A 27,508-nucleotide genomic window follows, 5' to 3' on the forward strand; every position below is an offset into this window, starting at 1 on the left:
CAGTCACGGAGTATCTGTTGAGTGAGTGAACGAATAGTGCTGTGGAGGGAGGATTTGTGAGTGTCTGTGGGGTCAGAGAAGCTCTTCTTGTCAGAGTGACCTTTGAGCCTGAGGTAGCAAGATGCCAGGCAGTGTATCCAAGAAAAGCGAGGGAGAGAACGCCAGGCAGAGGAAGCGGCATGTGCACAGGTCCTGGGGCAGGACCCAAGATTTCAGAGAGAACAGATCAAGAGAGTGCAGTGAGTTTATGCTTTGGTCGTCTGCTCTTTCAACACATTGCAGCGTTAGATGAGATAGAACAGGAAACGGAAGAGATGCGCTTCCTGCCAAACAGGGTAAAAGTCCGTGTTGGCTGGCTCAGCCACGTTGCAAAACACTGGCAGTTTCTTATAAAATTCAAATACTTGCTTACCAAATGACCCAGGAATCCCACTCGTAGGTCCTTACCTAACAGAAGTAGAGACATGCGCTCACTGGACCGGCTCGCGGTTGTTCGTAGCATCTCCATCTGCAGTGGCCCGTGGCTGGAAGCCCACATCCCTCAGCAGGTGAAAGAACGACTGTGCTACATCAAGCAGTTGACCACTGTTTGGCCACGCAAAGCGAGGGACCACTGATGTGCGTGGCAACACGGGTGAACTGCAGAAGCATTCTGTGGAGTCAGGGAGCCAGACGGAAAGGGGTGCGTGCTGTCCGAACCCGTTCGTACATATTTGAGAAAAAGCAACTCATTGAAAGTGACAGTAAGCGGATCAGAGTTGTCTGCATCTGGGACTAAGTGACGCACTGGAAAGGGTCAGACCGTGGGAATTTGGGGTGACGGAAATGTTCTTAAATTGATTGCACTGGGGGCCACGCAGACCCATTCATTCACCAAACCGTCTGCTTGAAAAGGGTGCATTTTGTTGTGTGTGAGCTGTACGTGGCTTAGGTTGATTAAACAAAGCCCGACGTGGGCAAGAGCATTCACGATAGAAGATCATCCTCCACAGTGTATAACAACATCTCTCCAAGTCATAAGCCTTTTATAAAAGTGTTGTACTGGTGAGTTCTTTCTTACAGATGCATAAAAACTGGCCTGAAATGACACTTAACAAATGGGAAGGTTCTAGGGTTGGAGAATCTGGAGAGAGCGGTTTGCCTTGGCTTCGTGTTTTGGATTCCATGGCTCTTTTCTTAATTCAGTGGTGTTTCTGAGCTGTCATGGTTCAGATGTAATTAAGGAAGGTTTGCCAGAGCAAAGGGTTTGCGGGAGAAGGAAGCAGATTTTGAAATAACTGCGGCCGGGGCCTCTTCGGGCTCCCTCCCTTCACTGTTCGGAGGCCTTGCGAGGCACAAGCACAGTTATTAAAATTTGTTCTTAGCTTGTAATTTATTCATTTGATCAGACGTAAAGGTTTATTGTCTGTCTGTCTTTCTCATAGATTTTCCGGAATCAGAAAAATTGACTTTGTTCATTGCAAACATGTGGCATGATATATTTATTTCCCAGTCGGTGATCAATAAAGCAATGCAGCTGGTTGCCAGGCAGCGTGCGAAAGGAGAGGTTCGGAACTGTCTGAGAGCGTTCCTCAACTGGGAAAAGGTGAGGCTGGCTTTTACTTATTGTCATAACTGTGCTCCTAGATCTTACGTGAATGTACTCACTCGGGTAGTACTCATTCGTCAGCATTTCAGAGACGTTCCTCTTTGTGTGAGATCCTTTAAAATACCATTTTAGCCCACGCTTATGCGTTTAGTTCGGGAAATGTGCACGGGCCAGCTAGGGAAGAATTGTAGACTTACGTGTTGTGTTGATTTAACAAAAGTTTCTTCTGTCCACTGGTTTACCGCTGATGAAGTCCACGTGTATGTGTGCAGGGCCCAGAGGGGCTGTCTGCAGTAGGCACTTGGAGAGGCAAAAAAAAAATGGTGAGGTGAAAACTTTCACCTCCTCATTTTGATTTTTTTCAGTCTGTACTCTCTTTTTCTTTTTGGTTGATGGGATTTTTATTTCTTTAAGTACTTTGTTCCTATGTGTTTATTTGGTAACTGAGTGCTAATACGGCATCTAGATTGGTATTCCTTTATGTATAGCTTTTATCGAATGAGAATCTCTGGATGTTGAATTGCCAGCGGGAAACTCGAAGAGATGTCGAATTCAGTGACGGGTTGACTTTGGTTTGTTTTTAAATGACTGTGTATTAATATCCTCTTAATATTATCCTGGCTCATGCACGTAGTGGAATTTTATATGCCGTCTTGCTTTCCTTTTTGGTACTTTTTGATATTAATATTCGTTAGACTTCTATCTTCTTATGAAAAGTACAGGAAAGGGCTACTGGTGGATACAAGTTAAGGAAATATTTAAAAGCAAGTCTGTTATCATCTGTTTAGCAACTTGTCTAGACAAAGCAGAGTGTAGTCCTGGGAGGCATCATCAGCTTCCCATCAGTCACTGAGTCAGAAGGGCGCTTCCGTCTCCTGCCATTGACCACGATGGCCACCATCACACCCCCACCCCCAGGTCCCCTGCGGGGCCACGTGCCTCTGCCTGGTCCCCCTGCTTGTGCACTGGAGCCTGCTCCTCTGGCCTGTTCAGGATGAAACCAGATACGGGTGATTGGATGATAAAAGACATTCTTTATGAAAAAAGCAGAATTTTAAGAAATGTGTTTGCCATATATCAAATAAAAATATCAAGTCCAAGGTACACAAAAACGAGTAATACTTGGGGGAAGAATGCCATTATAGTACAAGACTTGCTGATTTTCTCTCTCAGAGAGACAAAAAAGAGTAGACGCACTGGAATTCATTAATATGTAAAGTAAACTTGAGTGAAGCATATTATTTTTCTGTTTGCCTATAGCACACGTACAAACCCATCATGAATTTGGTTACGTGAAAACCTTAATTCTTAAAAAGTGAAGATTCCCGGGGCACCTGGGTGGATCAGTAGGTTAAGCATCTGACTTCGGCTCAGGTCATGATCTCGCGGTCTGTGAGTTCCAGCCTCACGTCGGGCTGTGTGCTGACAGCTCGGAGCCTGGAGCCTGCTTCCGATTCTGTGTCTCCTTCTCTGTGCCCTCCCCCGCTCATCTTGAAAGTTGGCATATATGATCCTGGACAATTGGGGAATAAGGAACTCAAAAGTAAGATCAGTGTTTCGCAAGTCATTGAAAAGGAAGACCCTTCATACCAAGGGTCTCTAGTTTTGGGAAAACTTAGACTCACTAACATAGTTTAGGTGTTTTCATTATTAAACCGATAAAGTGGCTGATAATTATTTTAAAAATTAAAAATCTGAGAAGCAATCTGAAAAAAAAAAAGAATATAGCTTGAAAGGTATGAAGCAGTGAACAAAAAGAAAACACATGGAAGAAAAACACATTGCCTTTAAAAAATAGTAACAAAACAGATAGCTCTCAGGTCAGACTAATGAAAAAAGAGAAAAGGGAAAATGTTGAAGATTTCAAAATGAAAAAGGAAATAGAACTGCGGTCGTAGGACAAAGAGTGCGAGAAGACCAGTAGCCACAACCATGGCGGCAGATTTGGAAGCCAAGGACGGTTTCTAACAGAATAAACAGCATCAGATTTGGTTTTGGGGCAGAACACTTGAAGAAACAGCTGTTTTCAGCTAACATTTATAGAATAGGTGGAAAAGTTGATGTAAAACATAAAAAGCATGTATAGGCTCCACCTGAATTTTGCTTCACCTTATAAAGAACCAAGTTATTCTAGTCTTTTGCAAGTATAAGAAAAGATCGAAAGCTTCCTATTTACTGTTGATAACAAAACCCAATGGAAAATAGGACGAGAAAGGAAAAGTTGTAAGTCCACCGTTAGGTATTTATCCAAGAAGTCGAATTAACGTCCACACGAAGACTGGTATATGTGTGTTCACAGCAGCATTCTCGCGCATCACCTGAGGCCGGGATAGCCCAGAAGCCTGTCAGTAGGTGAGTGGATAAGCACACTGGTCCGTCATGTAATGGAGAGCTATTCAGCAGCAAGGAGCGTGCAGACCGCCAATAGGTCCGAGGACGTGGGTAAATACCGACAAACGTGCGCAGGTGTGAATACAGCCAGGCCAAGGAGTCCAGTACTGGCTAACTAAATTGTATCGATTTCGGTAACAAGACTGATACCTAGAGTCGGGAAGATGTTAGAATTTAAAGGACTTTTTTGAAGTTAAAAACTTTTTTTTATTATAACTTTTTAATTCTTTGCTTTGAGGTAATGACAATTTGCATCTCTATCTGGATTGCAGCTGCTCTGTTTTCTACCTGACTGGATTCTGCATCCTGCCCGGAGCTTTTTTTGTGGCCTACCCACCACCGGTTTATAATCAGCTTAGGACAAGTATTATGACTAAGATAAACGTAGTTCCTTATTCCAATACAGCTTTCAAAAGGTGTCTTAAAATTAAACGATTATTCATGGGATGCTTGTTACACTCGAGATTACAAATGAAAGGTGCTGTATTTGAAAGTCTAAATTGTATTTTGTTTTTTTCCTTTTTCGTTTGCTAGAATGCTCCTGTGGATGTGGGTTTCATGGTTTCTAAGCTGCTTTTGACCATACAGCTGTGTCCAAAAACAGAATTCCAGTCCAGTGAAAAATTTGGTGAGGATTTGAGTGATAACACTTGGGAGTACATATTTGCCATCGACCTGCTGTGCTGTCACCAGAAGTGGATTTGGACACACGACAACATTATAAGGTGCGGCCGTTTCACTGACTCAGAGCTGGGCTGTTGGATTGGAAGGTAGTCTGTTGAATGGTTGCTGAATTTGGTTGGAGCAGATTTTGCTGTTGAAGGCAGTGGAAACATGTACAAATGACATTTGGATTTGGGTCAGAGTTGATGAAACTACCCTTGAAGGACTCGTATTATCGTCACATGTCCTTGCGTTGTTTTTTTGTGGTGCCTGTGACTTCTTCCCCTAGATTGTTTTATTACCACCTCTGTCCCAGGGGGAAAGGAATCTCCTGGAGGAGGGGTGTGGGCCCCTGGCATAAGCCGGCATGCGGAGCAGTGTCCACCGAGGGAAGTGCTCAGCTAGTAGCGTAGGATGAAATGTGACGATCGCATCTTGACCTTCAAATACTTGGGGAAACCCACGCGAACAGGCAGAGTGAGAGTCCAGATTAGCGGCTCTCCTCACCTGGCCTTTCCAGAGAGAACGGAGTCCCAGGCATCTGTTTTATGTAACGAATCTGCCTTTCTCTGGGCTTGGAGAATTCTGGCACCGGCAGCGTGCCATCTTTGGGAGACCGGGAGGTGGGGGGAAGGAGAAAAATAGCTGCTCAAACAGTTGTTCTTATATTAGATCTTAATTGTCTGGGGACCTGACTTAGAAAGGCTAAGGGTTTGGGGGGGTCTTTTGATTTTATTTAATTAATTAATTTATCTATTTGAGGTGATTTATTTTTGAGAGAGAGAGTGAGTGTGTGTGTGCGCGTGTGTGCGTGTGCGTGCATAGGGGGGTTGTGTGGGGGCAGGGAGGGCCCGAGGGAGAGGGAGAACCCCAAGCAGACTCTGCCCTGTCAGCGCAGAGCCCAATGCAGGGCTTGTTCCCACAAACCATGAGATCATGACCCGAGCCAAAATCAAGACTTGGACACTTCAACCAACTGAGCCACCCAGGCGCCCCAGAAAGGCTGGTTTAAAGGAGTTTATGACCCGAAAAAGGATTCACAAAGGATTGATAGTCCGTATCCTGGAGATACTTGAATGTATTCTGTGGGAAAGCGTACTCTCCTTTTTTCTCCTTAACACTAGGGAAAGATTATACTCCTAAATGTGAAACAGTAGGGAATCGAACGATGGTACTTCTGTATAACGAGGTACGGCTGTGTTAAAATACACAGCTACAAACGGATGCTCGGGTAGTGACATGATGGCATCTCACAGTCCTCTGCTGACAAGTAAGGAAGTGACAGCCGTCTGCCCAGTGCTGTCAGGAAAGGCACGCGGGCCTCCTGTGGGCCTCATCCCCTGGCTCTTGGTGGGAGCCCAGTGGGCAGGGTGACCGATGAGACCACTGGAAGTGGTTCTCACCAGAGGTCCTTTGGCCAGTGCCCCCCGCTGGGCGTGAGGACAGGGTGTGGAAGGCCGGGATCTCTGCCTGAGCAACTCCAGTCCCGGTGCCCTAAGCGCTGTGGTCACCCTCCCCAGGTTTTTATGTACATGCACATGGAGAAGCATGTGGAAAGAAAAATCCGGAGTTAGTGGAGTAACATTCTCTGCAAATGTGCTATTTGGGGCACTTTTAAGTTACATTATTCTCCTGTGTGTTGTCACTCAGCTTTTCGAATACTACAAATGCTATGTAAGAAGGAAATCGGGTTTTGGAAGGAGAGAAGGCAAAGAGGAATTGGCAGTGTTTCAGTCAGTAGAAAGTTTCGAAAGTGTGGTTTTCTTGAGCTCCGTGCTCCTCCGAGGACACGCTAGGCTTCTGGGAAACAGAGGCCACGTGCACGTCTGGAGGGTCCCAGTGAAAATCCAGACCCCCACCGCCGCCAGTTCTGGGACCTGGAGACCTTGTTCAGCTTCTCCACTCAAAGCCTTGTGAAAAGGGCGGAAACAGAATCAAGATGCAAACATAGCTATTTGTAGCCTCTTTGAAGCCAGTGTGGGCAGAGACGCCCCGAATAGTTGGAGAGTGTGTGAGCCTCCCGTGACTGTCCTCATTTTAACCTAAAAAGTTACATCTTCAGAAGTCCCTCTTCTCGGGCGCCTGGCTGTCTCACTTGGTAGAGTGTGTGCCTCATGATCTCAGGGTTGTCAGTTCGAGCCCCACGTTGGGCATGGAGCCTGTTTTTATAAATAAACAAATGAAATTTTTTTTTAAGAAGTCCCTTTTCTTGACTAATTGTCTGTCTTTTATGGGCCAGTTTCAAGTTGTTGATATCTGAGCGGTGACACACATATGTTCTTTTCCTGCACATGCACATGAACACGCATGCGTGCTGTTACTGTTTTGTAGTAAAGAGCTGTGGCCCGTCATGGATAAGTGGATAAAATACCGAAAAGGACATGCAAACATTGCATATACTCCCGACATTATTATAGCATCAATTCTGAGGCTGATTGGTGAGTTGTCTGTTTTATTAAGCCTTTTCTTGTTATTGATTGTATCTTGGTAGGGGAATAAAGGTGTAATAATACACGTTGGGGGAACCTTGACCATAACGAGTGACTTTATCACCATCACAGTAGATATTTTCTCACTTACTCTCCTTACTCCTACTCTTACAAATTCTTGTTTTTTCCCACTCTGCCAGAGATGAAGTTTTCGTGCCAGTATATTTTGTGTATGATTGAACGTGTGCTTCTCAGTTCGTACTGTTCGTAGCCGCACAGGCACACACTGCCATACGCCAGCCGGGGCACAGAGTTGCTCTAAAGGACACTCTGGTCTCATTTGGTTCCTGAAAGTCGGCTGCCTCCCCGCCAGGCACCCAGGTTCTTTCCTGTTTGCCTAGGCAGGGTCACGTCCTGTGGTGCCGTGACTGGGAACCAACTTTGTTTTCCTCCAAGCTGATATGTAGGAATGAAAATCGTTGTGTAAACATATTTTAAATGAGGCATCTCAGATAAGGACGACCTCAGTGGCTTTTTGGTTCTGCTCCTCCCTGTCTGCCACAGATTTTTATTTCTTAGTGTTACTCATTTTTTCCTCTTTGCCTCATCTCTGATGAGGTGCTCTCTAAGCCCTGCGGGATTTACGTGATGACATCTGTTACCTTTCAGAAGGCTCTCCTTACTCGGAACTGACTTCTCTGTCTGCAGCATGTAGCATTGCCCCCCCGACACACAACAAACAAGGTTTGTCTGATAACCTGCATTGTAGCCCCTCAGATCCTTGAAGGTACTTCCTGCGACTTTCAAGTATCTCTAGAGTTGAATTATTTAGAACTTCAAGACAGTACCGCTCAAAAGAAGATTTGAGAGTATTATTTACGTTGTCTAAGTAAGTCTTCTACTTAGAGCTGTCTGTGGCTGCGTTTGTTACCGTCTCAGCAAGAAGGTATTCCTGCTCTGTATCTGCTTCACATGCAAACCTAAGAACCTTGCGCTAAGTAAATGTGTAAAATGGTTCAAGACGGCAACCTGCTTTCAAGGAAGACTCTAATTTCACTGGAAAGGACAGAAAATACACTTGGAGTGAAGTGTGCGAGCCCGGAGTGATTGCCCGCGACCGTGGAGGAAGAGAGCCACCTGCAGAGATGAATAAGGCGTGCGTGGTGGAGGGGGCGAGCGGCTCCGTGGGCACTGCCGCCACACGGGCCCTGCAGAGCCCCTCCCTGCAGGCCCCCGGGACAGTCCGAGACAGCAGGAAGCAGGAAGGACACGAGGGCCAGGGGGCGGCAGACGGGCCGTGTGTGTGTCTGCACATTCTCCTTTCGGTAGCATCTTCTCTTACAGATGTTCATAGTTTGAACTGATTTATTTTAAACCGAGAAACCTTGAAGAAAAAATTAGGAAAAGATGTTAAGTCTATAAATACATATATCAACCTCCATAAAGTATCTTTGGATTTTGAAACGAACACGAAACTTTTTGAAGTCACGCTTACAAAATACTGTGTGATTTTTGCCGCTGTTGTTGCAGGAGGTTGTCCATTTACACACTTGTTGGTTGTGATGGGAGAGGAAGTGGGCGTGGGAGAGCAGAGGGCTGCGCTTCTGGTGGCTTCCGTGCGGTCCCCGTGCACCTGTGGTGGAGCGTCGGCCCCACATGTGCTTCGCCCCTGAAGCTGGCTCTCCGGAGTCCGTGCCTTCCACCTTTGGCCGGTCGTCCAGATTCCCTGAGAAGCTTCTTAAAGAATATGTGTACACTTACATAATTAAGCCATATGTAATGAAGTTACATAAGCTAGGAGTACACGATGACGTGTACTTAACAGCGTTACGGGATGAGATGATAATATGTAAACACATGAGTGTCATTCGGAGGATGGATAGCTAGGAAGCGGTGAGGGTGAAAATGAGCACAGGGTCGGGCCTGGAGGGTTCTCCTCGGGTCTGCAGACACCCGGCGTAGCCGCCGCAGCACCCCTGCCCGAAGCGGGTGTGGGGAGGGCCGGCGGGCAGAGGCCGGTGCCAGAGAGGGCGGCGCAGCTTGGCCAGCTCTGGTCGTCTGTGGGCGCTGAAGCCGTGGCGCTGGGCGATGGGGGCGGGGGGTGGGGACAGAGACGGGTGAGGCCTGTGTTCTAGAACTGCAGAGCTCTGAGAAGTTGCGTCCGGGCCGGATGTGCACGGACCCCCTGCACAGCTGTCCCGTTTGGAGTTTGAGCCGTTTCTGAGAGGAAACTCCATTAGAGAACCTTCCTGCAGTTTCTGAAGCTGACGCTATAGAAGTCGGCACACAAACGGGTGAGCCGTGATTTTCCTAGTAGTGACACACTCATCATTCAAAGAATAGAGGAGTCGTCTTTACTTTTATTTCCAAATTGGCAAAATCCCAAATGAATTTTCACTCCACGGGAAACCCAAGACGCTTTCTGTCAGAACAGCCCGGGGTTACCTGACGTTGGATGGGGGGGATGAGCAGTGCTGTCCGCAGGTGGTCGTGTATGATTAGTAAGTGGGGTTTCTTCTAACGTGCTCGAGTGATAGCGTATTAGAGCATTTTGGGGAGTGTTTGGGTTGTTCTAGATCAAGGGGGATGTGGAGAAGTGCTAGAACCTGCTTCACTCTGCTCATTTCAGGGCAGCGGTGAGGCTAGGGAAGGTCAAGCGAGGGTCTGAGGTCCCTCGGCGCTGAAGGTGGCCGAGCGGAGACAGAAGTCTGTCTGCTGCTGGACTTGGTCGAGTGCAAAGCCGTGTAGCGCCACCTTTGCCCCTAAGAGCTGGGGAACCCTCCGGGGCCCACCTGGTATTCAGCCTAGAAGCCAGGGGAGCACTGCCCACATCAGGCGTTTGCAGGCCAGGCTGAAGTAGCCTCTGCTTGTCCATTTCCACCCAGCCTTTTGCCAGGCCTTTCTTTCACCCTTTCTTTGACGTCGCCTCAACTCCTGTTTTCCGTGGCCTGCCTGCACCTGCAGACTTGAGGGAACCCTGGGGGGCTACTCGGTCACCTTCCCCGCAGGCCCCCAGCTGCCTCCCTCATGCTTCCCTGAGTGCTGGGGGCTGTTACCTTTGACAGCGAGGTGAACTCCGTGTTTCTTACCTGTGTTTTCACGTGGCCGAATCCCCTGAACTCAGGTTCCTTCTGGGGGGACTGTTTTTCCCGTCTGTAGGGCAGATTTGTCTCTCATCTTTGTTCTCGTGCATTAAGGTCTTTCCCCCAAGCCACCTACTTCCGACTCATGATTACTGATCATTTGATCCTTGAAAGTTCCATTAATGTAAAGAGCTTATAAAATCCAGTTCATTAAGCACTTTGAATTTATTTTTTTATTTAAAAAAAATTTTTTTTTTCAACGTTTATTTTTGGGACAGAGAGAGACAGAGCATGAACGGGGGAGGGGCAGAGAGAGAGGGAGACACAGAATCGGAAACAGGCTCCAGGCTCCGAGCCATCAGCCCAGAGCCCGACGCGGGGCTCGAACTCCGGGACTGCGAGATCGTGACCTGGCTGAAGTCGGACGCTTAACCGACTGCGCCACCCAGGCGCCCCAAGCACTTTGAATTTAAAGAAAAGGGGCCATTATATTATCTGGGAAGACATGCGCATCCCGGGCTGAGCGAGCCCGTGTCTGTTTGGCACACGCCCTTCCCCCTGCTCAGCTGCCACGTGTATGTTGAGCACCCCTAGTAGATTGTCTCAGAGGACAGATGGGGGCAGACAGCAGTTTGATCTAATTGGAAGCAGATAGTTGAGTGATCGCTGATTGAAATTCCTGATCTCTAAAGTACATTACTTCTCAACCTCGGTGAGAGATTTCCCGGGAATTATCCAGATGTCTATAGTTTCATCCTGGATTCGAAATTTTCCAGGCATCCATCCATCGGTAGGAATTTATCGAGCTGTCTGTGACAGCATTTGGGCTGCACGCAACCAGTACTGAGTTGGTTCCTGTAGGAAATGCTAAGTGATGAAGGTTACTTCAGTGTCCTATGTCTCAGTTTCTCCGTGTTCAAGATGGCAACGAAGCTGGTGGCCTGGGTTCGTACATAGATACAGCTGAGGGTGTGTGTAGAGTTGAGAAAACGCAGACACAGAAGAGTGAGATTGCAGGGCGATGTCCTAAAAACTCCGGAAAAGGACTTAGATAAAAGGGCATCCAAGTTCGTCTGGAATCCCCTTCCTGTGAGAGGAGGGGCGGAAAACACGAGGCCGCACCTGGAGGGAGGGAACGGGGTTCCACCTCGAAGCAAGCCCACCTCCACGGACCCCACCTCCACGGACCGCGGAACACAGGAGGGATCCAGGTGGGCGGGGCTAGGCGCGTGGCATCATCGCGCTTCCTCCGCCTTCAGCGGGATGTGCCCCACCCCCCCCACCCCCACCCCCACCCCCGGTGAGGACCCCCAGGGCTTGTCACTGCAGGTCCTACTGACTGGGGGAGAGCTTCCGTTAGCATTTAAAGCCAGTAATGATAAACCGGTGTTAACATAAATGACGTTCTCCGTGGAAAGTGGTTGCCAAACAAAACCGACCTCGAGGAGAACGGTTAACTTGCTGCAGATCCTCTTTTCTGCCAGGATCCGAGGGCCTGTCCGCGCTGCACCGGGCTCTTGCAGTGGGTTTGTTGGTTGAAGGGTGTAAAGAAAATGCGGCTTTGTACGGAGCTCCTGAGTGTTTTAATAGCCCTTTTAGATCATTGTGGATATGCTGGGACAGCACGAAAAAATTCGCAAGTGCCGACTCCCTAAACGGATGGAGTGGGGTCTGAACCGTCACCAGGGGGCCTTCCTGCCGCATCACCCGCTGGTCACGGGTCCTGAGGGCTCCAGGGCGACTTCATAAGGCGCGCTGCTCCCTCGGAAAATACTGATTTGCACAGATCTTCCAGCCGTCAACAACATCCAGAAGACAGACATTAATATCGTCGCAATCTCATCAGAGAAGTCTTAAATTTTGAAGCTGTCAGGCGCAGGATGGCTGGGGGAAGTTTTTCCAAAATTCTAATTTGGCTTAAGAGCGCACATTTTGTCACTGACAGCAGTGATCAATTTCCTGGCTTTACTCGTTTTTGAGAAGAGGTCTGTCTGGGTCCGAATAGCTGTAGGTTGTCAGTCATTCGGCAGAGAAATGTGGGCGTGTCTCGGAAGAGCACCGCCTCCCTCCCGGTTCAGGCAGCCCCCTCGGTGCGTTGCCCCGGCCCGAGCCTGGCCAGGCCCCCGGTGTGCCGTGTGCCCCCCACACCCACAGCAACTTATGGGCTGAGTAATTGTTGGTGCTTCGGAGGGGGGCATCGTTCCGTGAAAGTAGCTGTTTTGACCGGGAGCTCCTGGTGGCAGCAGTGCCCCCTTGCGGCCGCTGCCGTGACTGGTGCCGCGGACCCAGTCGTCCCATCTGCGCTGGTGTTGAGCCTGGGTCTTATCTCAGCATCGGGAAGGAGGCAGGTCGCCTCTTAGTCCACGTTGTTCCGCTGTGAAAATCATTTGGACCCTGGGGACCGTGCAAACCACGCCCGCGCGCTCCCGGGCTGCGGCACGTACGGGGCTGCGCCGCTCGGAAGGGTGCTGGTCCAGAACCTGGCTGCTGGCGCCGCGGCCTCGCCTGGGTCCTCCCGACCCAGCACAAGTCAGCCGTGTCGCGCGGAGCCTGCCGAGACCACGCGCTCCGCTGAGCTCCCTCTCGGCTCCCTCGGCGGAGAAAGCCGCACGTGCATGCCGCCCTCGTGTGACCGGAAGAAGGGACGGTTAGTCATCCTGGCCACCGTTGCCCCCACCCCCCAGGGGGACAAGGGGTGCTTTAGGCGTCCCGACTTTCCTGTTCCGCCCGCTCTCGGGTGAGGACAGGGAGCCGTTTCAGCTTGAGGATCCTTCACCTTACTGTGCGGAACGGCATAAGAGAGAAAACGTGAATTTTACATTCTCGGGAAAAGTTGTCATGTAACCAAAGACCGTTTACGTTTCGGTTTGTTTCCCCCCAGGTCGGTTGGGCCAGCTGGGCTTGAAGGAAGGGTTCCCGTCTGCTGTGAAAAGCATCAGCTCCGTTATCGGCATGTTTATTCAGCATGCCCAGGACGAAGGTAGGACCCGTGTCCGCTGAGATTGTTCTGAGCCCCTCGCGGCCCCGTTAAGCCTCTTGTGAGTTCCCACTGTGCGCCCTGCTCTGTGCACCTCTCGCTGCCGTTCGGCTGGGGGAAATGCGTGGTTTTCATGCTTTTAAATGTGTGTCTATTTTCGAGAGAAGGCGTGCGCGTGAGGGGGAGGGAGGGGCACAGAGAGCGGGAGAGAGAATCCCAAACAGGTTCCACGCACAGCCCCCAGCCCGCCACCGGGCTCGATCCCAAGATCCTGGGACCGTGACCTGAGCCGAAATCAAGAGTCAGACACACAACAGACTGAGTCACCCAGGCGTCCCCCCCCCCCACCTTTTTAAAATGTTTATTTGAGGGGTGAGTAATTTTTAAAGCTATGTTTCAGAACTGACGTTTGAGCACATGTGGGTTTTATGTTGTGTTCTTTGAATTGTAGTTTTAACTGAAATTCAGCTAAATTAAATTTTCACTAAAGGACTTGTAAATAAACTTAAGCTAAATGAGAAAGAAGCCTAGCACACATGGTCTGTGACCTCGCTGTAACCTACTTTCCTCTGCCGTCTGGCCTCTCTCAGGCACATGGGGGGGAGGGGGTGGCAGTGCGGCCCCGGGGAAGGGCTTTTCTTCTCCTCTCGTGTCTGTGTTCGTTTTCAGAGTAGCCCTTTTACAAGCACTTGCAGTGGCTATGTAATGGAATCATTTATTTGAGGAATGCTCTGGGATCCAGCTTCCATCGCAACATAAATGTGGAGCGTGATCCTTCCGGAGCTTCCTGCTCGGACACCCCGGCCGTGCCCTGGGTGCCGGCCTGCACACGGCTCTCTTGCCGTTTTGTTTCTTGCCGCATGTGGATGGGTCTTTGTTAATTTTTTCACCGTGGGTTTTTTCTCGGATACTTTTCACTGCTGGCAGAAAGTGTCCTGTGTGTGAGGAGTATTCCCGCAGATTACGGCATTCAGATTCTGAATAACAAGCGTTTTCTTGCGCAGCGACTGATAGGAAAATTCTTTGCAGATATACCGTGGGGCATACAGCTAGCAGCTGTGTACGCGCTTTGCGATCTGAGTCCCAGCAACCCAGCGGAGATCTCCCGCATCCTGGAAGCCTGGCGCAGAGAGACCTCTCACAGCGTTCCCTCCGCGGTGCTCAGCTGCCTGGAGGAAGTCAGCTGCCTGTGCGCCGAGGAGGTGGGCTAAGAAGCCGTGCGCCCCTGCGTCTAGAGAAGTGCCTTCGCGTGTCTGAGTCCGGACAGTTGAGTCAGCTCGCAGAGTCCCGACTGAGGCTTCGGAACGTCGTCGCAGAGGAGAGGATGTCCAGGCGCGCCCGTCACTGTGGCGAGGACACCGGAGCCAGCAGGGGCCGGGCCGCCCTCCCCCAAACCGCATACATTTCACTTAAGGCTGTTGTGATTCCATGACATGTGGGTTGTATTATTGTGTCTTGGTCAAACAACAAAAACTTGAACTTAGCCCTTTTTTGCTGCAGAAAGTGTCCTTTTAGTCGCTTTTTAAAATTGAGTGGCATTTTATAATGAATTTAATATAAAAGCATTGATTTGGTTCCTGAGCTAATTTTGGACTTTGCGCTGGAATGGTTGACTAGGAAAAAATAAATCGGCTAAGAAGGAGCTAGAAGACTCTTCCGCGGTCTTAGCTGGAAACGGACTGTTCCATTGTTTCTCCGGGTGGGCGCACCACGGGTGAGAGGGAACCCGGGGAGAGCCTTCGGGCCCCGTTGTAGCGCGTCTTCTTCCTGTCTCTGCCGTTCCTTAAAACCCTGTCACTCTAGGAGGACCAGGAGCGCCTCCGAGCAAAGGTCACTTGCAGGGTCGTGTCCGCGACGTGTATCTAATCGATTCAGAGGCCAGCGCGGGTGGGTCTCTGTGTGTGCCGTGTACATATGGACAGTGCTATAATGTGTTTCACATTTGATGATATTCCACTTTCGGAATTGTAGTATTTGTACATAGAAAATGGGTTTAATAACTCACTGTGGTTCCGATTTGTCTTATATTCATCATTTCTTAAAACTCTTGTATGTGTTTTTTATAATAAAAAATAAAAAGTAAGCCACGCACGTGATTGTTCTCATCCGCCAAGAGTGACACTGGGTATTAGTTATCAGCAAAGATGGAAAATTCTCCATTCTAACCAAAGGGAAGACGGCCGCTCCAAAACAGGAATACGCCACGTGCTGTTATCAAGACGGTCGTGAGTGTTCTCCGAGATGCTCTTGGCGTCACTGGATCCCGCGTAATTACGTGCTGATGGCCCCTCTTTGTTTACTTACGAATATTGCTGCCCTTTAAAAAATCACATCCGACAACTCTTTTGTCACTCCTGCCTCATGTTTTTAAAACAGTTATAACAAACATAATTGACATTTATAAATAACTCTGCTCTGCCCTTTGGAAGCTTTTTGTTGGCGGGTTGTTCTTTCTACCAGTGTTTACTGAGCGTGGGCTCCGTGCTGGGGCCTCCCTGGGAAGAGCTGGGGAGCGGACAGCCCGGGCTGTGTTCTCAAAGACCTGTGAGCTGCCGGGAGAGAAAAACCCGGCCCCCCAGTGAATCAGCCGTCTGAAATTGGAGCAGGTGTAGTGAGGTCAACGTGGAGGTTTGTGCCGGAACAGCAGGGGAGACTCTGTCTGCACCGGTCCCTCTGAGGCCGTGGCCGGCAAGCTGGGAGCTGGGCGGAGGGAGCGAGCCTTGAAAGGAGACGAGTGACCCTCCCGGGCAGGCGGCTGGCTCTGAGAGGTAAGAACCCGCTGCGTGCAGGAAGGAGGCCCGTGTGGCCCAGGCACGCGATGGAAGGGAGCGCGTGGTGTTTGTTCGGTCAGTCACACAGGCAAGGGCCCGTCGCCGGCACCCGGGGGCCCCGGGCGCATTCATGCTTAGAGGGAGGTTTGACCGAGGTGTCCCACGAAGTCACCTTCCACTGTGGCAAATGATGGGAGGAGGGCAAGAGGGAAGCAGAGACCCGTCGGGAAGTCGGGGGAGAGTACAGGGCGGCAGTGCAGGGGCGAGGGGTGGGGGGGTTTCAAGTCCCCCTTGGAAGTAAGGTCACTGCTGAACTATGCATTGCGGGAGGGGCAGGTCGGAATCGGGATCCCCGGGTCACGGAGTCGGGCACGAGGGCTGGGGACAGGTGCAGAGGCTGGTGGTTGGAATCACGAGTCCTAGGTGTGCGTCTGGGATGTGGGGACCACGAGACATGGCAGTGGAGGGGGCAGCCTTTACGGGCAGAAGTCTGGGGGTGGATGAGATCGGGCAGAAGTTGGGGAGTCGACGGCGTAGGGAGGCTATTTGAAGCTGTGTGTGTGATCACGAGGAAGGAGAACTTGCCAGCTTCGGTACCTCCTGACATTTGAGGCTGTGTGGGCTGCGGACAGTGGGGTGGCCCCTTGGCGGCTGTTTCCTGGCCGAGGCTAAGAAGGCAGGGAGGCAGGCAGGTGGCCGTCCCTCTGCGCTGGAGCCGCGAGGTCAGGTGAGGTGATGCATTTTGCCCCCCGCGGGTGGCGGGGACTCGCTGATCCTTTCCCGAAGGAGAGGGCGTTAAGGGAGAGAGAAGAGTGGGTCCGCGGACAGGCTTGTGGGAGAATCTGCCTGGTAAATGGACTGGTCATAGGCTTCAGAACGGCTTTTGGACCTCGCTAGGTGTCATTGGTGGAGAATGCTGGCATCCAGGCAGAACACCGTTGCAGGTTTTATCACTTAGGGGAAACGAATAAACAACAAAGGGAATGTGCAGTTGAACCTGGAGTTGGATGGGGCGTTAGGCTAGAGCGGGGTCCTGTGTGCCCAGGAACCACACAGGGTCTGGGCAGCCCAAGCCGGGCCCCACACAGCTTAGGATTACAGCCCGGGGCAGGCCAGGCCACGCACTCTGGGCTGGGCCCCCTAACGCTAAGGGCACAGGATGAGGAGCTGTCCCTGGGACAGTGGCGGTGAGCAGGGGCGGTGAGCCGTGTGGCCGTGATCGTCACTCACTGCCGAGCCCTGTCTGCAGGGACTTTGCTCAGGAAGTCCCCGCTCTTCGTTCCGAAAATCAGCCTGCATGCGGCCCTTCAGGCTGCCATTTTCCACCCTGATGGCACTCGGTCACTGCTTGCTTCGTTTTTCAAGACATGTGCTGGCGTAACTCACATATTGAGCTTCTGCAAGAATTAGGAGCCTGGATTAATTTGGGAATGGGAAGAATTGCACCGTGGCCATTAGAGGGCGCTGCAGCCTCGCCCGTGAGCAACTCCCGCCGGGCCACAGAGGGCACCTGCCTGGGATGTGTCCGATGAGGACAGTGCACACTCACAGAGCCTCTCACCCCGGGACACCTGGTTCCCGAGTGAGATTCCCCTGCCTCGGCCCATTCTCCCCAGCAGCAAATGGGGAGAATGTTTGGAAAGGGTCACACGTAAGCTCAGCGGTACCTGAGAGCATACCTACCCCTCCCGCCAAACACAAATGCACACGCTTTGCCTGTTAGATTCTCTCCTGGATGTTTTTTAGCGACCCTGGAGCAAAGGGCTTGGACATAAACAGATACACGCATAAGGTGGCCAGGTGCCTAGGCCGTAGCGACAGTGGCTGGGGCGAGCCCGGTCCTGTGTGCACGGCGGTGAGACCCCCCTGCCCACCCTGAACACGCTGGGTCCTGTTCAGATGCCGTCCCTCACACGTCCTCTCGCGCAGGACCATAGTGTAGGCGGTCAGTGGCGCACGTGGAGCTCAGACTGGTAAGTTTAATCCACCTGCCGGAGACTGAAGAGAAGGGGTTTGGTGTGGAACGTTCTAGAAACGTAGGGGAAAGTGTTTCAAAAGGAGGGCCGAGCCATTGACTGAAATACACTTTCCTCGCTTCTTTCCTTCCGTTTGCCGGATACCTGGTGGGAGGAATTCCGCGCGTGGTTGTGACACGCAGAAAGTTCCTTTTCGTACCTCCGAAGGGAGTTCTGAAGGAGACTGACTTTCGTGGGTCTGTCTGAAGTGAGGAGCGGTTCCTGAGCCGGGTCCTGTGTTCGGCGCACTCACATGGCGCGGAGGGTGTGACTTTGGTTTTGGGAGAGTGACCGCGTCTGCCGGCTCTTGGGGAGGGACTTGGGGCCGCTGGTGCCCATACCTGGCGGCTGGTGCTGCCCTGTTGGGGGCTCTGTGCTCGGGGGCCAGGGGCCCGTTGGGCCGATCCCCCCACCCCTGGTTCTCGGAGGGCCCGGCCTCCCCCCTGCGCCCACGAGTGCCAGAGTGCGGGGTCTGGGGCCACGGGTAAGAGGCCTCCTGTGAGAGGCACGGCCCCCCCCCCATTCCCTTCAGGGGAAGCGGGAGAGGAGGGGCCGGTAACCTCCCGCCATCGGGAACCGCGGTCTGTTCTAAGTTGTTGCTGCATCGTTAGGAATATTCTTTTCTTTCTTTTTTATTCTTTTATTTTTATTTTTTAATGTCTGTTCAGTTTTGAGAGACAGAGCACAAGCGGGGCAAGGGCAGAGAGAGAGGGAGACCCAGAATCCGAAGCAGGTTCCAGGCTCCGAGCTGTCGGCACAGAGCCCGACACGGGGCTCGACCCCACGAACCGTGAGATCACGGCCTGAGCCGAAGTCGGACGCTCCGCCGACTGAGCCACCCAGGTGCCCCTGGAATATTCTTTTCTTAATACATGCTCGGTAATTGCTGCTGTGGGATAACGTCACCCTGCATCACGGGTGTGCAGCTGACAGAAGAGGAAAGCGAGGGCTCAGAAATGTCAACCCTGAACCCTCCACACCTTTCGCGTTCACAGCTGATCTGCTTGTTGCCATGTTTCTGTGTGTAAGTGTGTTACCGTGTATCCACTTTTAATAGTTTAAATTGGGACCCGGTGCAAGGTTTAATTTAATTTTCCGTGTTAATTCTGTTCCGTGTGCACGGAGCAAATTCAAAAGGGAAGCAGGTCACACACACGCTGGCCCCCAGTCTCCCTCCGGCCTGCTTCCCGGGCCCGCGGCACCTTCCACATCCGCCAGCCGCTCCCGACTCCCACCGGATGGCCTGACGCCAACGTGGGGGACCGCGTGCCCGCCTCACCCCTCTCTGCCGACGACCCAGAGCTTACTGACAGCGGGGCTGCGGGCCCTCCTGTCTGCTGCTCCCCTGCCTGCAGGGCGAGGTCCTCCGGGGAGGCTGCCGGCTTGGCGGGGATGGGAGGGCCCGCAGTGACTGGGGGGACACGTGCACCCTTGTCAGTGGGCGCCCTCAGAAGCTGAAGGTGGCAGGGAGTCCGGTCTGGAGGGCTGTCCCCTCACTCCAGCCTTAGCATTCTGGGAGCGGGCACTCCCGCTGGGGTCCTGCTCCCCCTGAAGGCGGGGAGGGCCGTGTGGTGGCTCTGAACCCAGCTGTCACTCAGGTGGTTCGTACGCCTGAACACCAACTCGGGCGGATGGCCGTCGTATGATTCCCTGAAGTCCAAGCCAACACCGGTCAGACTCTTAAAATCAGCTTTAATCTGTGTGCAGCAAGCCCCAAATAGGGGAACCATTCTGACCTCGGAGGAATCCTACTTCGGGTTTCCTGACAGTCCTCTAAACACCACCACCTAGTAACTTTAGGGGTGGGGGGTTGTGTTTATGATGAGCCAACCAAGTCAGTGTCTGTCTACACCTGCTTTGTCTGATGCGGTATTTAAGGCCACCTTGAACGAGTGGACCAATGGAAGGTGACAGAGGGGGGTTAGCGAAACGATTGACAGTAGGGCCGGAACCACAAGTGCCAGGCACTCTGCCCTTCCTGGGTACCACCGCCACGTGTCCCTTGGGGGCCCAGGCGCCTGCTCCCACAGGCACTGGGGAAAGCCCACCTCCATCTGCCCATCAGTCACTAGCAGATAATTGAGGACTGGCCTTATTTTCTTTCATATTTTCAATGTTCATTTATGTTTGAGACAGAGACGGAGTGTGAGGAGCGGGGGTGGGGGGCAGAGAGAGAGGGAGACGCAGAATCCGAAGCGGGCTCCAGGCTCCGAGCTGTCAGCACGGAGCCCGACGCGGGGCTCGAACTCCCGGACCGCGAGATCGTGACCTGAGCCGAAGTGGGACGCTCAACCGACTGAGCCCCCCCAGGCGTTCCCTGACTTGCCTTACTTTAATAGCAAACAGCAGTCATGTTTGCAGGTGTCTGGACAACCCAAGTCTGAGCTGCGGAAACTTCCCTCGCAGGAAGACTACTGGTACGTCGGGTCTCCTGACCTGCATGTCTGTACTTTTCCCACCAATGCTTCTCCTTTGGGGAAAAAGTACGTTTGTGGAGAAAGTGGAGAGTCTTTCAAAAACAGGCATTTAGCCTGCGGGGGTTTCTTCTGCTCCTTGGAGCCCTGGCCAGCCCCCACCTTCCACCGCCTGCCCTGGGCCGAGGAGGGTTAAGGGGAAGCCCCACAGCCCTGTACCTGCTGAGCGGCGGGCGCCCCCACCAGTAACTCGGAGGCTCTCAGGATTTTGTCCGCAGCATCATCCGTTTTCACGTCACCCTGGGGACCTCGGGGAGAAGAGGAAAGGGACCCCGAGGGGGAGGCCCTGCCAGTCGTCGGGTGTTCACTTCCTCCGGAGTCTCGTTAGTGTGGAAACCTCTAGAAAGGCAGAGTCGGGGTCCTTTGTGGTGGCAGCCAGTGCTCCAGAGTCATTTCTCTTCTGGGGACATCAAGGGAGAGACTGATGGAGAAAGCCAGGTGGACCTCCCCCCGCTTCAAATGCAGAAGAAGTGCTCTTTTGAGTGCTGGGGACTCCTTTCAGAGGGCGGTCCCCGGAATGCCTGCAGGGTCTGTAGTGTCCTTTCAGCCTGAGGCCCCAGGGACACGTGCTGTCCTGGGGAGCCACCTGCGGGCGGATGGAGGGGCGTGACTCAGCGGGCTGTTCAGACAGCCTCCTCTCTGCCTCCGTCACCCAGGGCCAGCCTTCGTTTGCACCTTGGAGACGTGTTTGTTAAATCTGCGGTGGAGCGGAAAATAGTTTTTAAAGCACTCACTCCTTCCTGACCTTTCCGGATTTGTATTTTTAGGGAGCTTGAAGCCGTCATCCAGAATAAAATGTTCCTGCGTCTTTCTGTTCGGACAGCCTATCTGTTTAGTGATGGGGAAATTAGTTTTCTGGATTCTGATGCCGTTGTGAAATACATAACTTTAATTTGTAAATAGAAACATTGACATGGGGGGGGGGGAATAAAGCGAGATAAATACAATTCCAGGAACTGTTCGGTTCACGTTGCTTGATTTCTGGCTTTGCTCAACTGCACACCCCCATCTTCCCAGCCCGCTTGAGATCAAGGAAACGATATGGCGAACGGTTTGTTTTTACATCGTGCCCTTTACCTGCGCCCCTTTCACTCTGAGATCCCAGTGTGGCCGCGTGGAGAGAAAGGAGAGGGAGAAGAAAAATCTTAAAATAAGAAAACCCTGGTGCCTGGGATTTAAAAGAAATCTGGTGCAGGCGGTGCCCGTCGGAGCCTGGCCGGCCTGCAGGGGGCGCACTGCACCGGCCGCAGGAACGGGGCGCACAGGCGGCGTGAGCTGGTGTGGCGGGGCTCCCCCTGGGGCAGGGGCTCCTGGCAGGGACCTTTAGAGACCCTGCTGAGAGATCACACCCTTCCTTGTTAATCACGGGGCAGCCTCCGTGGGACCACTGGGGCCGGGAGCGCGCACCCTCCTGCGGGTGGAGGGTGGGTGGGGGAATGTCTGTGTTCTCCTGTGACTTCCTGAGGCTGTTGGCGTCCCTGGGACTTGTCTTCTGTCTGGGTGTAGCGAGACAGAAGACGCGCATCGCATACGTCACATCTTTCTATGAGTCACCCAAGAAATTTCGGTGGGGCTTAAAACTTTGTTCTATGGAAAATACAGACAGTACCCCCTGAACGATGCCGATTCAGATCATGAGAACTTGAGCTCAGGATGATGAAGTTTTAGGGTGATAGTGAGGTGAGCCGGAACCGACGACCGAGAAAGAATTCTTGAAGACGTTTTTGGTGCAAGAAAGGCGATTTTTTTTTTTAATTTTTTTAACATTTATTTATTTTTGAGACACAGAGAGAGAGTATGAACAGGGGAGGGTCAGAGAAAGAGGGAGACACAGAATCCGAAACAGGCTCCAGGCTCTGAGCTGTCAGCCCAGAGCCCGACGCGGGGCTCGAACCCACGGACTGCGAGATCATGACCTGAGCCGAAGTCGGACGCCCAACTGACTGAGCCACCCAGGCGCCCCAAGAAAGGCGATTTTATTAAAGCACGGGGACGGGACCCGTGGGCACAAGAGCTGCCCTGGGGTCCTGACGGGTAACTCGTTATATAACCTTAGGTTGGGAGGGGGTTAGGGATAGAGTAAGTCTCTAAGGTATTTTGGAAGCAAGGTTTCCAGGACCTTGAGGGGCTGGCTGTTGTTGCTGGGGAAACACCACTTATTCCCGTTTAATAAAACCTCAGTCATGAGCCCTTTCAGATGTGTATCGGGGACCATAAGCTTGGAGTAGGATTGCCAGCATATGTCCCAGGGCAGGTGAGATAAAGGAAGTAGGCTTACAGGGTCCTCGAGGTTGGGACAGTGTTAAGCTAAGGGGCTCTTTTGTCCCCAGCAAAGTGTCATCATCGAGGCAGCTGAGCTCCTAGAGGGAGGTCACTCTGCCCGTTTCAAGGACTTGTCAGTGGGCTGCAGGCGGTAAGGGAATTTAATTTTTCATTTGCCTTAGTTTCCCACACCACCATAGCAAGCACTTAAACCCCTCTCCTTTGTTCTTGGGTAGCCAGGAGTGTCCAGAGAATATCACACATACACCGTGGCTGGGGGCGGGGGGGGGGGATGTTACTGCCCTGTATTTTGCCCTCAGCTTGCCCCATGATCCCCCATCAAGGAGACATTCACCTCGGAGACACTGCTTTTTATTAGCAAAGCCCATCAATGCTCTAATAGCTTTTGGGCACGATCCTGGTGGTTTGGGAATTGACAGCTAGTAACCTTTCACCATCGGAAAGGAATTATTTTGATTGCTTTCTTTTGCCTTTATTGCCTTCTTGTTGATTTCGGTTGGGTTTTTTTAGGGGTGGGGAGAGGGGAGATTTGCTTTGAATGTTCATGTTTATACCCAAATATCACAATCTTCTGTGTTAATGATTGAAGTAATTAAGTGCCACTAATTTCATTCGGTTAAACGTTTAAATTGTTTGCTCGGTAGAGCTTTTCAAGACAAACTATTTTATTAAAACAGAGGAATATTGTATCTCTGCATTAGAGCCTGCTTGAAAATCAGGGAAGGGCATCGCTGCGGCTGCCTCCAGAGCCGAGCGGCAGGCAGGTTAGGTGACCTCCAGTCAGTGACAGCGTGGCTTGTAAAGAGCACTAAGCAGAATGTAGGAGCTTGTTTCTGTTTCTAGCAGCCTCGTGACGTGTCAGTGGCCATGGATACGGTGTTTCCTGAGTCAGATCCAGGTAGACTGAGCAAAGGCACGACAAAAGTATCTGAGAGGCCAGCCCTGATTTCTAGCCACTCGCCTTGTCTCAGAAGAACGGAGCTGCCGGTGTGCCCCGGCCAGTAGAGCGGGACAGCCCGTGGCCCACACGAGGCAGACAGACGAGTGCTCTCGGCCCCACTGCCCCCCGACCCTGTGCCAGGTCTCTGTGACTTCAGTCTCGAACCCGCTGTTCCTAGTGCCCGTGCCATCATCTGCACCCAGCGTGCGTATCCGTGCAGGAGGCGTTTCTTCTCTGCAAAAAGGGCAAATGACCGTGTGTGCAGAATTCCAGGATTACTTACTTCCACTTTCACCCTGGACCGGCTCACGGCGTTTCCATGTAATTCTAGAATCGATGACGCACTTCCCTTTTACGAAGCTGGCACGGATTTATTCAACCTTGCTTTGAAACTTAGTAATATCTACCTTCGCTTCAGCATGTACAGCTGCCAAAGTAAAGGCGAATATAAAAGCCACTTTAACCCAAAGGCTTTAAAGTCAAAATGGGCCAGTGGCCCGAGGCAGGAGCGGGCTCTCTCCTTCGAAAGTTCCGGGAGGTGGTCATCCGGACGAGTGTGTGGAAGTTTGCCCAACTGTCCTGCCCTTAACCCAGGTCCTGGAGTGTGCTTTAAAAAGACAGATCCTGAGGCCCCTGGAAAGCACAAACTTGCACACTAGTTGTCAGGAAAGCCCAACAGAGGTAGTAAACGTTAAAGAAGGAACCCTGCAGAATTGCAGACTCACAAATGCTGAGTAAGACATTTAAAACAGTGCACAGTTGAGCTGGCAGAAAATAAGAAAATCTGCTGAAGGTGAGACAGGACAAGGAAGCTGAAATCCACTCGGGGAGGCATCATTTCAGCATCTGCCTGCGTGACAATGGGAGGGAGTAAGCCAGTCTCAGGTGGCAGACGGATTGAGGTGTGCGGGCCACACGGAAGGGGAGAGGTGACAAGGCCTGGGGAGAGAAGAACACGGGTTCCATCAGTGACAACCGCACCCCATGAAGCCAGGACACAGGTAGGGATGAAATTCTAGGTCAAGCCAAGGAAAAAAAAAAAAAAAAAAAACACAGAAGGAGAAGGTAGGGACAGGAGCCCCCCTCCATCCCAGCTGTGGATGGAACAGGAAAAATCACCCCCAGCACACACACAAAACAGTATCTTGCATGAGAATTCCTACCCCACGTCTTGCACTCGTGAGTGTGGATACGAATGTGCACCACTTGTGTGGCCCCAGTCCCTCCAGGTGAGTTTACAGCGATCCCAATTTAGCTGTGCTAAAGCGCCTGGAAAAGTCGAATGGAAATCCTTGTTGGAGGAAAGAGTTTTTAAAGCCCAGTCCTTAAAGAATTCCCACAGGTAAAGTTCCAAGGAGCATGAATTCATACTCATACCCATAAAACAACTGAAGAGACGAGAACTTCCAGTAAGAACAAACTCCAGATTTATGGACTTTGTGTATGTCTTGTTTCCCAGATTTAGAATACACACAGTAAGTATTTCACATTTCAAAGAAATTGGACGGGAAGATGAAAACATAACAGGAGGACAAGGGATGATGGAGGTTTATCAGACAATCGGTGTGAAAAACAAAACAGAACTAAAACCAAGACGCAGACACGCACGTGGGTATCTCAAAGTATAAAGCCGGGAGACAGGATATGAGCAGATTACTTACAAATCAGGAGTTATTGGTATAAGAGTGCCCTGCAAATAATTACAGAAAACAACTCAAGAGAAAAAATGATAGGAAATAGAGGGGGAGAGGCGTGGAAGATGTCTCCCAAGAGACTGATGCTCTTGATAACCCAAACAAGACGTATAAGCCACGAAATCGTGGTCTTTCCAAACCAGTGAGAGAGCTTAAAATGTGGGGGAAAAATCCCATAAGGAACTTAATTCCAAGAAATGGCGAGGTTTTCAGAGGCGAGAAGAGACCCAGAGCAACTCACGTTCTTGGTGTACATACAAGAGAAACAGGATTCTGCCGTAGATGGGGATAAGGAGAAGTGGGTGTGAATTTTAAAAGTCTTCGCATGGCCACACGAAGCTGACAGATTGGAATTCCGAGGAGCCCCAGTCACAGAACCGGTCTTTCCCACGGGCCCTCCTCGAGTGCTCAGGGCCGGGGCTGGACAGGGAGCTGGAGATTCCCCCAACGTTCCTGGCACCTCCTCCAAGTCCAAGACAACCACCTACAAGAGGAGGGGAGAAGCAGCACACGAGAACTGATGTCAGTCAGTCAGAGGCGCTGTGGATTGTCGGCTGCCGAGGGCTGGGCATGAGCAAGAGACCTGGGGGATTGTCCACGGGCATTAGCTGCAGGTGGGTGGGACAGCGGAGAGAGCCCGTCCACGGACCGAGGCAGAACAGGTGCCCCAAGGGCCGTGGCCGCACCAGAACGCAAAGGGAGCTCAAAATGTCGGTTGACTTGTGAATCTCAAGATCTCCTGGTGTGGAAAACAGGCGGTTTGGGTAACATGAAGACATTTGGGAAATCTTGCCACAGCCCAGACCCCAGGCACTGCAGAATGGAAAACCCTAATGCCATTCTCAAAACATTTGAAGGTCGTGGTGAATTAACGCCACTTGCCAAAAAGCTCAGACCTGGCTTAATGGTAAGACACATTTACTCGGTCCCTCCAAACCAGTGGCGTGAGCCAGAAAGGAAGTGCCCTTTAAGATAAAAATACTACTTACTTCAGTCTCTACTGTTCTCATATACCACGATGAAGAAAGGAAACAGTAAAGACAAGTAGACCCATAGATGGCTCAGATGTTGGAATTATTTGACAAAAGCTGTAAAATAACTAGAAATATGTCAAATGATCTAATGGAAAACGTGTGCGGTAGATATGAACAGATCTACTGCACAGTAGATCTCAACAGTAGATATGAACAGATGAATTTTAGCAGACGCATGGGAAGTATCAAACAAATCAAGTAGAAATGCTAGTAGTGAGAGAGATAATATCAGAAATAAATATTTCATTGGGTTTAATATCAGAGTGAGCCAGCAGAGGAAATGATTGGTAAACTTGAGGACAGGTTAATTGGAAGGCTCTAAACTGAAATGCAAAGAGGAAAAATATTTAAAAAAAATAAAACAACAGAAAAAAACAATAGATAAAAATGTCTTAATTTACGGGACAATATCAAATGGCACAGCATTGTAATTGGAATCTGAGAAGGAGAAGAGAATGAGGAAGAATAAGTTTAATGAAATATTTGCTCCGAATGGTCTAAAATTGACGAAAGACATCAACACACGATTCCAAAATGCTCGGAAAACACCAATCGGGAAAAATAGAGGATGTACACGTGCGTGCGTACACGTGCAAACAGCTGTCAGTCCAGAATTCAATATCCTGAAAAATAGCCTTAAAAAACGAAGCTAAGACAATCCCAAATTGTTACAGCCTGTGTAATTTCATTCTTGAAATGGCAACGTTGCAGAAAGGGGAGACAGATTAGTGGTCACTAGGGGTCATGGACGGGTTAGAGAGTGTGAGGTGTTTCTTAAAAGAGGCGCCATAATAGATCCTGTATTGACGGAGGCTCCGTATCTCGACTGCCCCAGTGTCAGTATCCTGGCTGTGGTATCGTAGGGTAGTTTTACAAGGTGTTATCATTGGAGGAAACTGAGTACAGGATACACGGAATCCCTCTGTTCTTTAAAGTTGATTATGAATCTAATACCATCTCAAAATGAAAAGATTAACTTAAATAAGTTTTGAGACGAGAAAAGCTAAGAGCACTTCTCCCGATGAAATCTTCTCTACAGGAAACACTAAAATAATTTCTTCAGGCTGAAGAATAATGTCAGCTCCAATTCTGAATCTGTAGGAAGCAATAAAGAGCACCAGAAAAAGTACGCATTTGTATACGTATAAAGGACATGATAAGTGTGT

The 27,508-nt window shown here is 50.9% G+C and overlaps 1 protein-coding gene across 5 annotated transcripts in view; it reads left to right on the forward strand.

Moving 5' to 3' along the window:
- The window catches only part of ICE1 (interactor of little elongation complex ELL subunit 1), a 57,450-nt gene extending 42,236 nt beyond the window's left edge, over nt 1-15,214 (forward strand). For 2 of the 5 annotated variants that reach the window (XM_086675643.1, XM_086675667.1), the window contains 4 exons: nt 1,425-1,585; nt 4,514-4,704; nt 13,036-13,134; nt 14,161-15,214. In XM_086675643.1, the coding sequence (XP_086531769.1) occupies nt 1,425-1,585; nt 4,514-4,704; nt 13,036-13,134; nt 14,161-14,563 (854 nt within the window). In that variant the 3' untranslated portion in view covers nt 14,564-15,214. Of the gene's footprint in view, nt 1-1,424; nt 1,586-4,513; nt 4,705-6,973; nt 7,081-7,740; nt 8,571-13,035; nt 13,135-14,160 lie in introns of those variants that run through there. The other 3 variants (XM_025924819.2, XM_086675651.1, XM_086675659.1) reach the window with 3 other exon arrangements.
- The last annotated feature ends 12,294 nt before the right edge of the window (nt 15,215-27,508 follow it).

This window comes from Puma concolor, chromosome A1 (genome assembly GCF_028749965.1).
Source record: "Puma concolor isolate L17-30 chromosome A1, mPumCon1.1.hap2, whole genome shotgun sequence".
In the NCBI taxonomy this organism is placed as follows: Eukaryota; Metazoa; Chordata; class Mammalia; order Carnivora; family Felidae; genus Puma; species Puma concolor.